Source organism: Somniosus microcephalus, chromosome 27, assembly GCF_052327205.1.
Source record: "Somniosus microcephalus isolate GS21.2 chromosome 27, FLI_Smic_1.0, whole genome shotgun sequence".
NCBI lineage: Eukaryota > Metazoa > Chordata > Chondrichthyes > Squaliformes > Somniosidae > Somniosus > Somniosus microcephalus.
Window position 1 is genome coordinate 35,401,053 of NC_141013.1, and position 15,726 is coordinate 35,416,778.

General features: G+C 48.9%; 1 protein-coding gene across 3 annotated transcripts in view; it reads left to right on the forward strand.

The window, feature by feature from the left end:
* LOC147100121 (transmembrane 6 superfamily member 1-like) overlaps positions 1-15,726 on the forward strand; it is a 179,930-nt gene that overhangs the window by 115,712 nt on the left and 48,492 nt on the right. For all 3 annotated transcript variants that reach the window (XM_085968842.1, XM_085968843.1, XM_085968841.1), the window contains 3 exons: positions 3,948-4,051; positions 10,003-10,085; positions 10,503-10,621. In XM_085968842.1, the coding sequence (XP_085824968.1) occupies positions 3,948-4,051; positions 10,003-10,085; positions 10,503-10,621 (306 nt within the window). The remainder of the gene's footprint in view (positions 1-3,947; positions 4,052-10,002; positions 10,086-10,502; positions 10,622-15,726) is intronic.

The window sequence follows — 15,726 nt, forward strand, 5'->3', positions numbered from 1 at the left end:
TGCTTATTCCCCTGACTTGTTATCTCCAGCCCTCTTTAAATCTCTGTGTCTCCAATTTTCTTGCTAGAGGGAATTGCATTTTGGTCCGTTGTGTGGACACACAACCGTTACATTCAGTCATGTTGCAGCTAGCTTGAGCCCAATGTTTATAGTGAGAGCTGCTCTCTTCTCAATGCTCCTGGTGAACCCCAGCATTAGATACTTGGGCTGACATGAAATCCATGAACAGCAAACTGTGTTTATTACAATTGCCCTTGCACATTAATTTCTTCTATGCTAGTGAATATCTATATTTGATAAACACTTGAAGCAGTGGAAGATACAGAGCTGTGGAGAAAGAACCGGGCAGTATGATTTATTTAGGATTGCTCCAGCAAAGATCTGGCACAGACCCAGTGGGCCGAATGGCCTCCTTCTGTGCTGTAAAACTCTTTTATGGTTCCGTAGAATGGAAGCACACTTATGTCGTGTTGCCAGTTACAAAGGCCGGAATTTTGCTTACCTGAGCGGGTCCGGTGCGGGCGGTGTCCGTGGCGGGTCGCGGCCCCGCTGCTGGCTCCATCCTGCTGTTGAAAATTAACTTACCTTTAATGGAGCCTATTAAGCCCGCCCTGTGCGTTACCCGGCCCAATGAGATGGAGCGGGTCTGGTGACATCATTCATGATGTGCTTTCAGCTGGTATCCTTAAAGGGACCATTTGAAGTTTAATCTAACAGTGCTGTCAGTGCATTGGCGTGCTGCAAACACTGACAATGATTGCACAGAGGCAGAGGACTGCACCCAGGTTCTCTGATGACTCACTCCATAGTCAGAGTACGCAGGGAGGTCCTCTTCCCTTCCGATGGGTGGAAGAGACCTCCCCAGGAGACCAAGACAGCCTGGTTGCAGTTTGCAGAGGAGGTCACAAGCAGGGATGTATTGCAGTGCCACAAACCTTTAAATGATCTCAGTAGATCACGAAACATTATTACAAAGCCACACTCAACCTCTTCCTGCTGTCCCTCTCATCACATCCCCATCACTCTGCCTTCCCTACCCTACTCCTGCACATCCCTACCCTACTCCTGCACATCCCTACCCTACTCCTGCACATCCCTACCCTACTCCTGCACATCCTTACACAAACATACCTTGCACGTCCACCCATCCCTATCTCTCTATTTACATTATCACATCCCCATCTCACTAGCCACCCCTCACACTCACCCTCATCCTAGTGCAATCATACCAACTAACAACACACAATGGTAGCCACTTGGTGTTTTATATAATGTTTATGTAAAGTTTCTGCTAATGTGGCGTCAGACATAAAAATCTTTATTTTCAACACTTGGGGCAGATTTGTGTGTACCTTTGGAAGTGGCTTAGTGAGTTGCAATGAATGGTGAGACGTAACTGTACCCCCTGCAATGGTGATGAGTGTGAAAGGAATGGCTTGGTCATTGTAGGGATTCTTTATGGCGTTGGTGTGGGGTGGTGCCAACTTGGCGCATCATGTGGCAGCCATATGGGTGTACAGTGTAAAGTTAACTAAATCTGACCATGGTGAGGCCATCCCTGGCCTCCCGGGCAGCAATGTGCTCGGGTGCTGATGCTCTCTGTCCTGTGCAGCATTCGGTGATTGCGAAGAAGGTTGGTGCTGCTGGTGTGCCTGGTGCTGCTGGTGTTGGGGCTCATCGTGGTCCGATTCTGAGGACCAAGGTGAGACAGTATAAACAGCACCCATGTTGATGGAATAGATGGCAGGTGAAGTACAGATGACAGAAACATTCTGTCAGTGGTGAGAGAGTTCTTCCAATGAGGTGATACTGGAGACTTTGCTGGAAACACTTGCAGCCTGCAGAATCTGTGCTGGAAATGGACTGAGCAACAGCTTCTGCCCGAGGAAAGTGATCATCTGTCAGGTGGAGCTTTCACTGAACATTTGATGCTGTCATGTAATCAGCTGGAGCAATGGCCACGGAACTCCCGCCTCAGGTTGACAGAGGTGGTCCTGAGCTGTGTGAATCCCGTGGCCATGCAGGGAAATTTAAAAAAGTAGGGGGAAAAGGCTCTTCAGTGCCTGTAAACTACCTGATAATCATCTCAATTGGGTCCCCTGCCGCAGCCGGTCGGGTCGGCTCCGCGATGATGGACGCGCCTGGGGAAAGGTGCATGGACGCGAGATGACAGTGGGTTCCCGACCCGCTGTCAAAAATAGCAACTTTCCCACCCGACCCACCATCGATTGCGCCCGCTACCACCCTGGAAAATTCCGGCCAGAGATTTTTCAGCATGAATTAAATTCTGGAAAATAATAGTTCACCATATCAAAATAGAGCCTTGACACTAAGCCACATAAGGAGGATCTTAATGGAGAATAGAGAGGCAGAGAGGTATAGGGAGGGAATTCCAGAGCTTGGGGCCTAGGCAGCTGAAGGCACAGCCGCCAATGGAGGGGCGAAAAAAATAAGAGTTCTTGAAGGGTTGTAGGGCTACAGGAGGTTACAGAGGTGGGGAGGGGTGAGGCCCTGGAAGGACTTGAACACAAGGATGAGAATTTTAAATTTGAGGCATTGCTGGACTGGGAGCCAATGTAGATCATTCTAGTTCTGTTAAAGAAAGCCAGATCCATCTTTCAGCTGAGACGTCGAGCCGATTGGCCTCTCAAGTGGACGTAAAAGATCCCGCTGCACTATTTTTAAGGAGAGTAGAGGAGTTCTTCCCGGTGTCCTGGCCAATGTTTATTCCTCAACCAATATCAATAAAACAACTTCTCTGGTCATTGTCACATTGCTGTTTGTGGGAGCTTGCTGTGCGTAAATTGGCTGCCGCATGTCCCACATTACAACACAGTGACTACACTTCAAAAGAACGTCATTGGCTTTAAAGCACTTTGGGCTGTCCTGAGGTTGTGACAGGTGCTAAAGAAACACAAGTCTTATTTTCTGATGATTTTTTTTTGAAGAATGTAGCAGAGCTTGATAAATGTAGAATTAAAACTCACACAGTGCTTAAGATTCTCGACATGTTGAACAAGATGTTCCTGCAAAGGTATTCCACTGTAGATCATTTCCAGATTTTAATTCATGCCCAAGGATTTCTGGAACCTATGGTAGTCTGTTCAGATGTTACGGGCTTCAAATTTTCCTTCAGCAAACCTTGAGTCCGACGACCTGTCTAGTTTTCATGTTTTAAAAAAAAATTTGCTTATGGGATCTGGGCGTCGCTGGCAAGGCCAGCATTTATTGCCCATCCCTAGTTGCCCTTGCGAAGGTGGTGGTGAGCTGCCGCCTTGAACCGCTGCAGTCCGTGTGGTGAAGGTACTCCCACAGTGCTGTTAGGGAGGGAGTTCCAGGATTTTGACCCAGCGACGATGAAGGATCGGCGATATACTTCCAAGTCAGGATGGTGTGTGACTTGAAGGGGAACTTGGAGGTGGTGGTGTTCCCATGTGCCTGCTGCCCTTGTCCTTTCTAGGTGGAAGAGGTCGCGGGTTTGTGCTACTGTATGTAGGTAACATAAAAGTAGAGATAGGAAACCTGAAGCAACCAAAGTTTTATAAGGTTCAGAGCAATGTTAACAAATGGCCTCAATACCAATCAGTGAACATTGTGATAAAATTAGCAGTGACCTCTGTGATGACCGCGTAGACCAATATTGAACTTGTCCGATTCCCTGTAATCAGATTTATTTACACCTTATGTAGGGACTGGGAATCTTCAATTAATGGGAATGAGAGTTCTCAGTGATGGCTTTCAAACACTTATTTTTTAATTACTAGGTTAATTTATTTACATTTTTACAGAAGAGAAAAACTTAGTTATGATCTTGCCTTGATATTATTGATATTGTCAATTACGAAGAAATGGTTTAATAAACCAAGTAATAAAATCAGGCGCTCTGACGCTAAATGTTATTGGACTCTTGTAAATACAGCGGTTGCCTTTTTATTTTTATTGTGCAGGGAGGACCTTACCTGAGTACAGGCCACGGTCATATGATTTGCTACTGGGATGGCTCAGCTCATTACATGATGTATCTCCTGATGGTCGCAGCTATCGCATGGGAGTAAGTTACATAAGCAGTGTCTGCTTTAAAGAGAACATGATTGTCATTGTCCATCTGCGTGTGAAGTAACAGTCACAACTCCTGTTGGGTACTTGGCATGATTTCAAAACTAGGACATTAAGAGTGCATGAAACAACTTGGGCAGCATCTGCATCTCCATGGGGGTGGGGGGGGTACCTACATATTTTCAATATTCCTGTCCCAAGATTACTAGGGATGGGCAATAAATGCCAGCCTTGCCAGAGACTCCTACATCCCGAGAATGAATTAAATAAAATGTTTCTAATAGATTTCTAGACACAAGGCATCAAGGGGTATGGGGAGAGAGCGGGAATATGGTATTGAGATAGAGGATCAGCCATGATCTCATTGAATGGTGGAGCAGGCTCGAAGGGCCGAATGGCCTACTCCTGCTCCTATTTTTCTATGTTTCTAAAAACCCCAGGCATAGCTAATGTCAGAAGATGGCCATTTTCTTCTTCCAGCTCCCTAAACATTATGGCCTAGAAATTCAGTTGTTTGCGCCAGCCGCTAGCACCTTAGGAGGAGGAGATGTGGGGCGCTAGGTGGCTAGCGGCCGGGCGCAGCGCGATCTGCGCCTCTCCCCAACTTCAGTAAAGATTTAGTGGCGGCGCAAAGCCTTTGCGCGTGCTCAGCTGCGCGCGCAGATCCTGACGTCATTTCATCGTGCAACGCCCTTTGTGCGCCCCAAACAGGAAATTCAGTGGCGCCGGCCTATTGTGCGCCTGGCGCCCCTAGCGACTGGTAGAGGGGAACGGTTCCCAGTCGCTGCGGGGCCAGATGGAGAAGGGGCAACAGGCGTTGGCAAAGGAGGCCTTACCCACCCAGGGTATACCGCCAGCAGTTCTCATATCTGAACATGTCTGACGAGCAGTGTGTTCGGAGGCTGCGATTCCGAAGGGTGGTGGTCACTGAGATCTGCCACCTGCTTCGCGGAGATCTGCAGCCACAGCTGAGGAGCAGGACGTCTGTGTCGGTGGCAGTGAAGGTGACGGTGTCTCTCAACTTCTATGCCACCGGCTCCTTCCAATCCACTACTGGGGACATTTCCAACATCTCCCAGTTTGCCGTACATTGCTGCATCCGCCAGGTGACCAATGCCCTTTTCAGAAGGAGACGTCAGTTCATCTCCTTCTCCATGGCCATTGACAAGCAGCAACAGCATGCAATGGGCTTTGCAGCATTAACGGGCTTCCCCATGGTGCAGGGCGCCATTGACTGCACGCATGTGGCTTTGCGGGCACCTCTAGAGAATGCCGAGGATTACCGCAACCGGAAGGGCTACCATTCGCTCAACGTGCAGTTGGTGTGTGACCACAGGCAGCTCATCCTAGCTGTCAATGCCCGCTTTCCAGGCAGCAGCCACGATGTCTTCATCCTGCGCCAGACTTCTGTGGCAGACATGTTCCAGGCCCAGCCTCACCCACGAGGATGGCTTCTCGGGGACAAAGGCTATCCTTTGTGCACCTGGCTGATGACCCCGCTCCGTGCGCCCAGCACCCCTGCTGAAGAGGGATACAATGACAGCCATCAAGCAACCAGGAACATCATTGAGCAAACAATCGGCGTCCTGAAGCAACGGTTCCGCTGTCTGGATCGTTCCGGAGGAGCCCTACAGTACTCGCCTGAGCGAGTCTCCCATTTCGTGGTCGTGTGCTGCATGCTGCACAACCTGGCTATCCGCAGGACTCAGCCACTGCCACCAGACATTGGAGGACCACCAGAGGAGGAGGAGGAGGAGGACCAGCACAGCAGGGAGGCAGAAAGTGCAAGGGCCGCCCGTCGGCGGCTTATTGCACGTCGGTTCTAGGCCCCCTCTCAGGGAATGGCTTGTGCCAATGGCACAAGATGAATCTAGCCGTTCCACAAGCCCTCAGCCGAGCAGGGCAACCAGGACTTCCAAAAGAAAGCATGGACAGTGCGATTTAAGAACATTTATTACTTTGATACCTCTGTGCCCTTCCCACATAACAAACTAATGGAGAGAAGCCCCCTTTTTCCCCGCCCCCCCCAAAACACAAATCGACCAGTCTCGGCCTTTCAAAAAACACAAATCGACCAGTCTCGGCCTTTCAAAAAAAAAACAAATACACCAGTCTCGGCAATTACAAGTGAAACAAAACATTTGGCCACACCTTCTACTTTTTGGCCTGCGAGGGTGATGCCTTTCGCATCCGTGACTGGCCCCTGCCCGCCCTGCAGCTCCTCCTCAATGGGACCCCAGTGGCTGCAGCGAGGCTGGGGGAAGGCTGCTGAGGGTCAGATGGCGAGACGGCAGATGCCCTTGGAGGTCCGCCTGGACCAGCTCTGGCCCTGGAGGGGCCGGCTGCTGACTGCTCCAACTCTGCTTGGGCGGCAGCAGTCTGTCCAGCGGCTGGTGGCAGCTGCAATGGAGGAGTGGCAGTGTCGGCTGCAGGAAAGCTGCCAACCTGACAGATCACAGGTACTCCCTGGTCGCCTGAGACATTGGCACTCGCACGGGCCAGCACTGCAGCATGCGCAGCAAACTGCTGAAGCACAGACTGCTGGGCTGCTGCGGCGCGGCGAGTGCCCTGGCAATGCCTGGCCGATCCAGCGAGGGTGGCAGCAGTTAGTGCCCGTGTGGCCCTGGTCTGTGTCCGCATGACACCAGCCAGTGAATGGACGGCACGACTGAGCACTTGGCTAGAAGCCGCCTGTGCTGCCGCGAAGTCCTACAGACTCCTGGCCTGTGCTGCCCCGAATTCCTGCACACTCCTTGACAGTGACTCTATGGAGTCAGGCATCCTTGCCACTGCAGCCATGAGCTCAGTGTGCCTGCGCTCAGCCTGGGCGGCCATTTCCTCTAGGAGCCGCACCTCCTCTGCGCTCACCGTAGCAGGACTGGAGGCCGCACTCACCCTCCGGGGAGAAGGCCGCCGAGCTTCCCCACCCCTCCCGCGTTGCTGCAGGCCGCTGGGCCCCGGAGCTTCACTCTCCTCCGACCCTTCCCCCCCCGGCTCCCCTCCAGGGAAGACGTGTCCCCATCATCGCCATGGGCTGCCTCGGCTGAGGGTGGCACTGATGGTCCGGCTTCCTCTTCCTCCTCCTCGCCCTCCGATTCACTCACAGTGCCAGCTTGAGGGCCCGCCTCCTCACCTGGCGATTCACCATCTGAATGCAGGGAGGCACAAGAGTTGCTTTAGAGTGAGGACAGGGCGGCAGCGAGGGAGGCATGAGTGCTGCTATGCACTGCATTGGGCCGACAGTGGCAAAGGATGCTGTTCTGAGGCGCAAGTGGAAAGAGATAGGTCAAAAAGGTGATGCCCTTACCATTGGGGCCCACAACAGGGTCGGCATCTCCACTGGTGACGGGGCCAATCAGCCGGCCTGACATAATGCGCTCCACACGCTGGTCCAGGTCGGAGAGCTGTTTGAGGTCAGGATGGCCTCCCCCGGTCTCTCGCTGCTGCCTTCGGTTGTGCGCCACCTTGCCCTGCAAGAGAAAGGACGGCCTCTAAGTACAGTGTGAAGCCCTGACCTTGTCTGCACTGCCTCCCATGGTGGACTAGCCCTGATAGTGTGAAGCCCTGATCTTGGCTGTACTGCCTCCCATGGTCGAATAGCTTTTACAGTGTGTAAAGTGCTGAATGTGCAAGTGATTTTCATGACAGTCCCATAGCTGCTGGAAGAGGGCTGGGCATTAGGGCTTTCAGGTCCCTTTGCCCATAAACTGAGGTGCACATGCAGGGATGAGGAGGACACTGGAAAGGGTACTCATCCTGACAACCCGAGTGAGGTTGTTGAACTTTTTTCGGCATTGCACAGGAGTCCTGGCAACCACGCTGTTGGAGGTCACCCTGTTTGACACCTCCCTCCAGGCTTTCCGATAGGCGCTGGGCAGCGGCCTCCTGCCAGCCTCAGGGAACAGAACATGGCGCCTGCGCTCCACTGCGCCAACCAGCACCCTCAGGTCACCGTCGCTGAAGCGCTGCGCTCTCTCCCTGGCCTTCTCCATAGTCCTGGGCGTTGTACAGATCAAGCAGCAGTGGTCAGGCCTTGCTTCAGGGCTGCAGTGTGCAGGGCGTGGCAGGCAAACAAATCCACCCTCCCCCTTTAAGAGCTCACCGGCGCCGGAGTGTCTGCCGTCAATCAGCAACTCGCCGCACCTGCGCTGCGCCCGCCCTCGGGGGGTATCGCCCCGGGCTGCCAGCTTAGCGCCTAATGATAGTCATGCATCGCCTGTTTTAGCGCAGCAGCAACCTCTTGGGGCGATGCCGCTGAATATCGGTGAAGGTGGCGTGAAGTTGCGCCGGGCGCAAACTTTAGCGGCCGCCCGGCTGTAGCGCCCCAAACGTGGCTATACTGAATTTCTAGGCCTATGTACTCTTTTTTTTCAGTCAGTTTATTTAGACCAATTATCCCACCTTTTTGCTAATTCCTTGAGTAGGGGCATGAGGAAGGAGGAAAAGATGAAGGCTATGTTGATTTGGCTTAAGGTATCTTTCCATATTCTTTTAGTGTAACATTTGTTAAGGCTTATCTTATTGAAATGCTCCTTGTCTTTCTATTTCCTAAATCCAAACTTTTGTGCAGTCTGGTGATAATATGGCAGACCCTGAGGTAATGGGTACTAACCTTCAAAGGATATAATTAGCATGCAGGCTTCGATTAATTAACGTACATCTTTTGGTTTTTATTCAAACCCTCTGCATATTCACGACAGAGGCAGCACGGAATAAAAAGCAGACTTTGCTTACAGTTTACCTAATTTGACATTACATTCAACTTTGTATTTGTCAAGAAGTAAATCTATTAACTAACTGCAAGTGTAACTATAAATTCATTGCACGACAGTTCCAAGAAAAGTACTTGATCGAAGGTTCTTGCCCTGTAAATCAACCCTTGTAAAAAAGCAAATAGTTTTAATTTTGATTAGGTGAGTTTTAAAAAAGGTCCTGTCTTTATGAATAAGTTTGTTAAGATGTGCTTTGTAAAAGAAGAACTGAGCACCATTTTGCTCAATGTTGTGCACAGACAGCACACTGATTCATTCAGATGGAATTTACGTCATTGCATAGTCTCTTTGTAAACAAAGATTTGCTTACATTGTCCTTCCAGTTTTCTTCCCCTTGCACCTATACGTCCATGAGGCACTGATTCACTCTGGGATACAGTTCACAGCACTTGCAACTTTTTGATATCTCACTCAAGGGGCCAAGTGTGAGCCTGGATGGTGAGTTGAGCGATTTGGTCTTGGGTGATGTCACTTCCATGTTTGATTCTGTTCTCGGATAGCCTCCTCTATCTAGCCCACTCAGTAGTGGTAAATGTACTGTTTGGTCTGGTACTGAGCAATGCAGACTTGGAAGGTCCAAGTTTGATTTGGTCTGCACCAAATGGTAAGGGAGATACAGTTGGTCTCTTGGGTAATAAAGGGCAAGGATCAAACTGGTACTGGTTGCTCTCATGCTGCCTCTGGAAAGTCTGCTTGTGTGGTTGTCACACAAGGCTGTCTGGGTTGAGATCAGTTGTGACAACTTCCATGTTTGAATAGGACCCTGACGCACACTGTCAAAACTCATGCATAAAGAATGGGCACTTGGGTGAGGTACTGGGGGAACTACACCCCAGTATAAGTTAGCACCTTCAGGAGAGCAGAAGTTGGGTGGGGCGTTAAAGGAAAATTGAAGAGAAACATGTTCTGTTAAAAAGGCCTTCATTAGAACAGTTTCCCAAAGGAGCACTGTAAACAAGTATGACTATTTTGATGGTTCTATTTTTAAAAAAAAGTGAATTGACTTAATTGGAAATGTATTGTATATTTCATGATTATAGATACTTGCTGAAGAGGCCTTCAGGTCAGTAAAATGGCTTAACCAGAGCGAGGAATAGCTTTCAAATGTTATAATTTGTGATGTGTTGGACTGTTAGTGGTACTGCATGTGAGAACCATACTTTATATTTTCCAGGCAGAGTTACAGGACCATTGGCTTATACTGGGTTGGATCGATTCTGATGAGTACTATTGTCTTCTTATCTGGAAACCTTGTTGGTAGGAGCAAACATATTCTGTCTCTGTCTTTCTGTGTCTCATGTCTCTCTGCATCTCACGTGAGCTCTCTTTGCATCTTGCAAGCATGCTCTCTGGAGATGTTCTGGATTGTGCACATGTATGTGTGCACGTGACTCTCTTTCCCTCTGATTCTTATCTTTCTCTATTTCTGTCTTTCTCTTCAATCATTTTATGAGGTTTTAACATTGGTTCTTGGATAATAGAGAAACATTTTTGTGAAAAAGGGTCATTTTAAAGTTGTTATCGGGAAGGATCTAAAGTTAAATGGAGGAAGGGAGTGAGTAGAGAGGACTTTAAGAAATGGATGTCCCCTTCTCTTACTGATTGTTTTTTACTTGTAATTTGTAGGCTACAAGACTTAGATCTGAATCTTCTTTGCTTTCATACATTCACTAGGGAAATACAGCACCAAACTCGGCCCTCCCAGTCTCCTGATTATTCCTTACCTTGTTCTTCCCATGTGGGCTGTTCTCCAAATTTATCATCAGCCTTTCGAGAACGAATCTGCACCTAAGGTTAGTACCTCATATTAATTGTCAAGTGTCTGCATTAAGAATTGACCTTGGTGCAGGGGATAAATGCATCATGTGTTTGGGAAGTAAGTCGTACTGGCCAGGAAGATCCCAGCTATGATCACCGGTCAGCACTGATTTAGCTGACTTAGCTGGAGTGGCAGTAGAGCGTTTTTTATATTCATTCTTCAGGACGTGGGCGTCGCTGGCAAGGTCGGCATTTATTGCCCATCCTTGGTTGCCCTTGAGAAGGCGGTGGCGATCCTTCTCTTGAACCGCTGCAGTCCGTGTGGTGAAGATACTTCCACAGTGCTATTAGGTAGGGAGTTACAGGATTTTGACCCAGTGACAATGAAGGGATGGCGATATATTTCCAAGTCAGGATGATGTGTGACTTGGAGGGGAAATTGGGTGGTGGTCCCATGTGCCTGCTGCCCTTGTCCTTCTAGGTGGTAGGGTTTGGGAGGTGCTGTCTAAGAAGCCTTGGCGAGTTGCTGCAGTGCATCTTGTAGATGGTATATACTGCAGCCACAGTGTGCTGGTGGTGGGCGGGGCACCAGTCAGGCGGGCTGCCTCGTCCTGGATGCTGTTGAGCTTCTTGAGTGTTGTTGGAACTGTACTCATCCAAGCAAGCGGAGTATTCCATCACACATGCTAGAATTGGTCTCAGCACCCTGGGACAGCACCCAGTGACTCAATCTGGAAAGTGCGTGTCTGGTGAGGCTTGGCCATGATGTCATTCTTAGCCAATAGCCCCTCAGCGCTCAGTATCTAAAGTCACAAAGAATGGATGCATGAGCAAGGTAGCAGAGGCCACCAGACCTATGGAATAGTATTCCAGTATGAGTCAGCGTTTTGAACGGAGAAGGGGAAAAGTTGGGAAGGGGAAAATGGGCTGGGTAGATTAATAATTATTATTTTAAACTTTTTTGATTTCATGATTAGTTTTTTAAATATTTGTAAACCTTGATGAGGAAAAATTGAACTTCCAGAAATATTTCAAATGGGATAATCACATTGAGCAAACAGCTTTTGCCTGTTAGTCCTTCATGTGTGTGGATTTGTCCTTGGTGCTACGTAGATTTAAAGGTACATCACATATAGATCCCAAACGTCACAAGCTCAACATGGCTTCTCAATGATGTATCAGCACCTTGCCGATTCTCCCCACACCTCCAACTGGCCAAGGGGACATTGTACATATTGGAGATTCAGCAGAATTGTTACCATTATTGGTAAGTGCTCTTGTAGAATTTTGGCATCCAGCCTAGAATATTACTTTTCATGCACTCTTCGTTATTTAATAGAAGTACGTACTCATTCCAATGTGAAAATAGACATACAGTAATTTCCAATAACCAAAATGAACAAGATAAAAATTATTTACTTAAATTCCCTTTTAACATACACATATGGACACTCCTATGAACTATTTGTTGCCACCAGTCATTTAATAATAACTGGCTGGTATATGCATAATCTTTTTAACAGATAGTGCAAAGTCTGGCAAGAAGCCCAAAGTTGTTTAGTGTTGATAGAGTAGAGCTATTTTTAGATGAACTGCCATGTTAACTCCAATCTACATGTAATTTAAAAAAAAATCTAGTTTTTAGTCATCTGACTTGGTCTGTGGTAAACTTTCCAGATGTTTGATTGTAACCATGGTAACTTAATGTATAACATAATCCTGAGCCAGCCTTGGCCATTTTCTCTTGCTACATGTGTTACAGTGGCTGCTCCGAGTCCCAGTATGAGTTGGGCTTCAGATCTAGTGGCAAGGACACAGGTAGACAGCACAGCTTGGGGGAGTGGTTATTGCTAGGCCATGCCTAGCTCCTCTCATTCTCTCTCACCCTTGTATGCTGCAGTAGCTGCTTCGTAGCCTCTCCCTGCCTGCCCACAGCACCCATCTTTGCCCTGGTACCTGTTGGTTACAATCTTGCTGTGTGCCCAGAGCTTTTAAGGAAGAGTACAGTGGTAAAGGAACAGGGGCGAGAGGCAGGCCGAGAGGGAAGGGGAACAACAGAAGGGGAGTGAGACAAACACATAGATACAGAGTTAAGGAAAGTGTGTAAGATGTGTATAGGGAGGGGGAGATTGCGAGACACACATAGTAATAGAGAGAAAAAAAGTGTGCAAGAGACATGGGGCTGGTTTCTCCTCTGAAGTATCAGCCAGTTTGGGGCATTAAACAGAGTAAAATCTATATAGAGATGTTTGGTGTGGACCCTTCACCAAACTCTACAGATGAAAGGTCATGATCTGCTTTTTAATTCCAGCATTTGCTGTTCTTATTTTACCAAAACAGAGGGGGATTGAATGAATTATGGATTGGGTGTAGGGTTTCCAACCCTCCAGGATTACCCTGGAGTCTCTAGGAACTAAAGATTAATCTCCTGGGCACTGCTGCGAACAACCTGGGAGAAAAATCATAAAGGCCATTAAAGAAAATGAAAACAACATTTTTTTAAACACTTTTGTTTATTATTCCAGCAAGTGTTGGAGATGGGTAAAAAGGCTGTTTGACTGGGCGGGCTGGTTGGAACCGAGCGGTCATGTGATGTAACTTCCAGGAATGCATCCAATCAGAGTTGGCGACCCTAATTGGGAGAGAAGCAGAAACACTGGCCCTGATATTAATGAGCTGGGGGGGGTGGACTTGCGTGGGTGAAACCTGGAAATCAAATCAGCAGCTCTGATTCCAGCTTGGTTGAGGCAATACGTGTTTGATTTCCGGGTTTTGCGTCTCCAAGCTGCGCAGCGGGCACCCGCATGATGCAATCTCAACTCTATTTAAAGGGCCAATGTAGAAATGGAATTTGGAGGAGCCAGGAGGTGTTTAGGATGGATGCACAGAGAACAAGGGCAGCACCCAGATTCAATGATGCTTCCCTGGAATTACCGCTGGGTGCAGTCAGAAGGAAGCGGGACCTACTTTTCCCCAGCAATGGGAGGAAGCAACCTGCGGCTCCCACCAAGACGGCGTGGTTGGAGGAGGCGAGCTGAGGAGGTGAGCAGCAGGAGCATCGTGTCCTGGTCTTGGATGCAGTGCAGGAAGCGGTTTAATGACCTAACCAGGTCAGGAAAAGTGAGTACATTTGCTGATTCACCTACACCCTGTGGTTTAACCCCCACTTCCGCCTCCCCCCCCCCCCCCCCCCCCCCCACCTTTCACTCTATCTTGCCAAGTGTGCTCCATCACATCACATCACTCCTCACACCCACTCCACTATCGGCACCACCCAGCCTTCACTTTCTATGCACTTCATCACATCCCCATTTATCCATCCATCGCTGACACTCACTCCAATCCTTAAGCAATGTGATGCATCTGTCTCATAGGCACCCTCATCGAAAGCATTGTATCCATCGGGTGAATACCTCGCCTTCAATCACTCCCAGGTCTGTTTTTTCGCCCCTTGTAGCAGAAGAGAATGCAAAACACAAGGGAGAGGACAGGACTGGAGGTGGGCCGCCACAAATATTCCAGCTCACAGGTGCAGAGTAGGATGCCCTGGAGATAAGTGGCACATCTACGTCCCTCTCAATTGGAGATGGAGAGACAGGGAACTCGCAGATAGTTGGTGACAGAATTACAAATATCTCTGACACACATGATGACTTAATTTCGTCGATGACTAAGCTATGAAAAGAATGAGTATGATAATTGTCAAGATTGTTACTTTGCTATGACTAAATCATATCCCTTTATCTTCTAGGGCCTTCACGTGTACAGCAAGTGTCACAGGACATGCATGCTTCTTCAGAGGACCTTATTCTGAGGGTGCAGCATCACAGGACATACAGCTATGCACCAGCGCAAATACTCGCACTTCGGTGGGTCTAGTTAGACCACTAGTTGGATTTTTCGCCTGGTGATTCACGCCTCCAGTGAGCACGGGCAGACACTAGAGGCAGGGACAGCTGTGGAGAGTCTGTGTGGGGGTGGGTGGGTGGGGCCTGCGTGTGCGCTATCCTCCAAGCTCGGCTCAGCTGGGTACAGGGACCATCATTGAGAAGGAGAATGCTAGAGGTGCAGCAGCAACTTAACCAGGTACTGACAGTCTTGCCACGCACACTCGCCACAATAATGGAGGAGTCCGACTCGATCACTAGTGCATTGGTGGCGCAGGTAATTCTGAGAATGTCTTCCATGGAGAGAGTGACCGCTTCCATGGAGGTTCACGCACGGCTCTCGAATGAGTCCGTGCAGGCCATGACCACAATCGTGCAGACTTTGGATGCCAAGTTGTCTGCCGCCTTGACCAGGATAACAGATACCTTAACCGTGGCCTTGCTACACGTCCCTGATCTCCACCAAGCTGGTCTGCAGCAGAGTGGTAGCAGTGATGTGACTCTGGCCCAGGAGAGGGATGATGGAAGTGGGAACTCCACTCAAAGCGCCCCCACTTCTCACCCATTACCCACCTCCCGCCCTGAGCCAGTACTCGACATGCTGCCTCATCTCCCGATGGCCCAGTCTGCCCCTGAACAAGTGCAGGTGGAGCAGTCTTTGGCAAGGTCCTCAGGCTCCAACACCTAGAGGTCGTAGGCCAAAAGCATCTCAGCAGTCAGGGCAGGGATCTGAGCAGCCTGCCTCTACCTCTACTGAAGCCACACAGGGTGCACCACATAGAAGCAATGGGGAGCGTAAGTTAAAGCAGTTGTAATTCACCATAGGTATGCGCATAGGTGTCTGACAAAATGTTATGTTAAGTTTCTTCTTATAAAGACACAACATTTATTGCTTAGCACCATTTCCATGTCTTGCCCATTATTGTGTCCACAGTGTCAACTTGCCCTTTCTCGTTTCATGATGAATGTCAATACATGGTGAGACCCGTTGGGCAGATGTGCAATGGGTGGATGCATGGTTGCAGGTATTTTCCTGATAAAGTGGAAGAAGGGATTCTAAGGTTCTCCATGTAAGCAAAAAGTGAGTTGGCAAATCATATTGCAAGATAGTGAACCCCTGAACCACAGTGCAGTGTGAAGTGCTACTTGTGCACGTGGCCATTTTAGAGGGTCAACAGAGCATTGGTGCCCAAGAAAGAAAAGTGACCATTGCCATGGGTGTGGTCATCCAAATCAGCTGACCCTATGTCTAC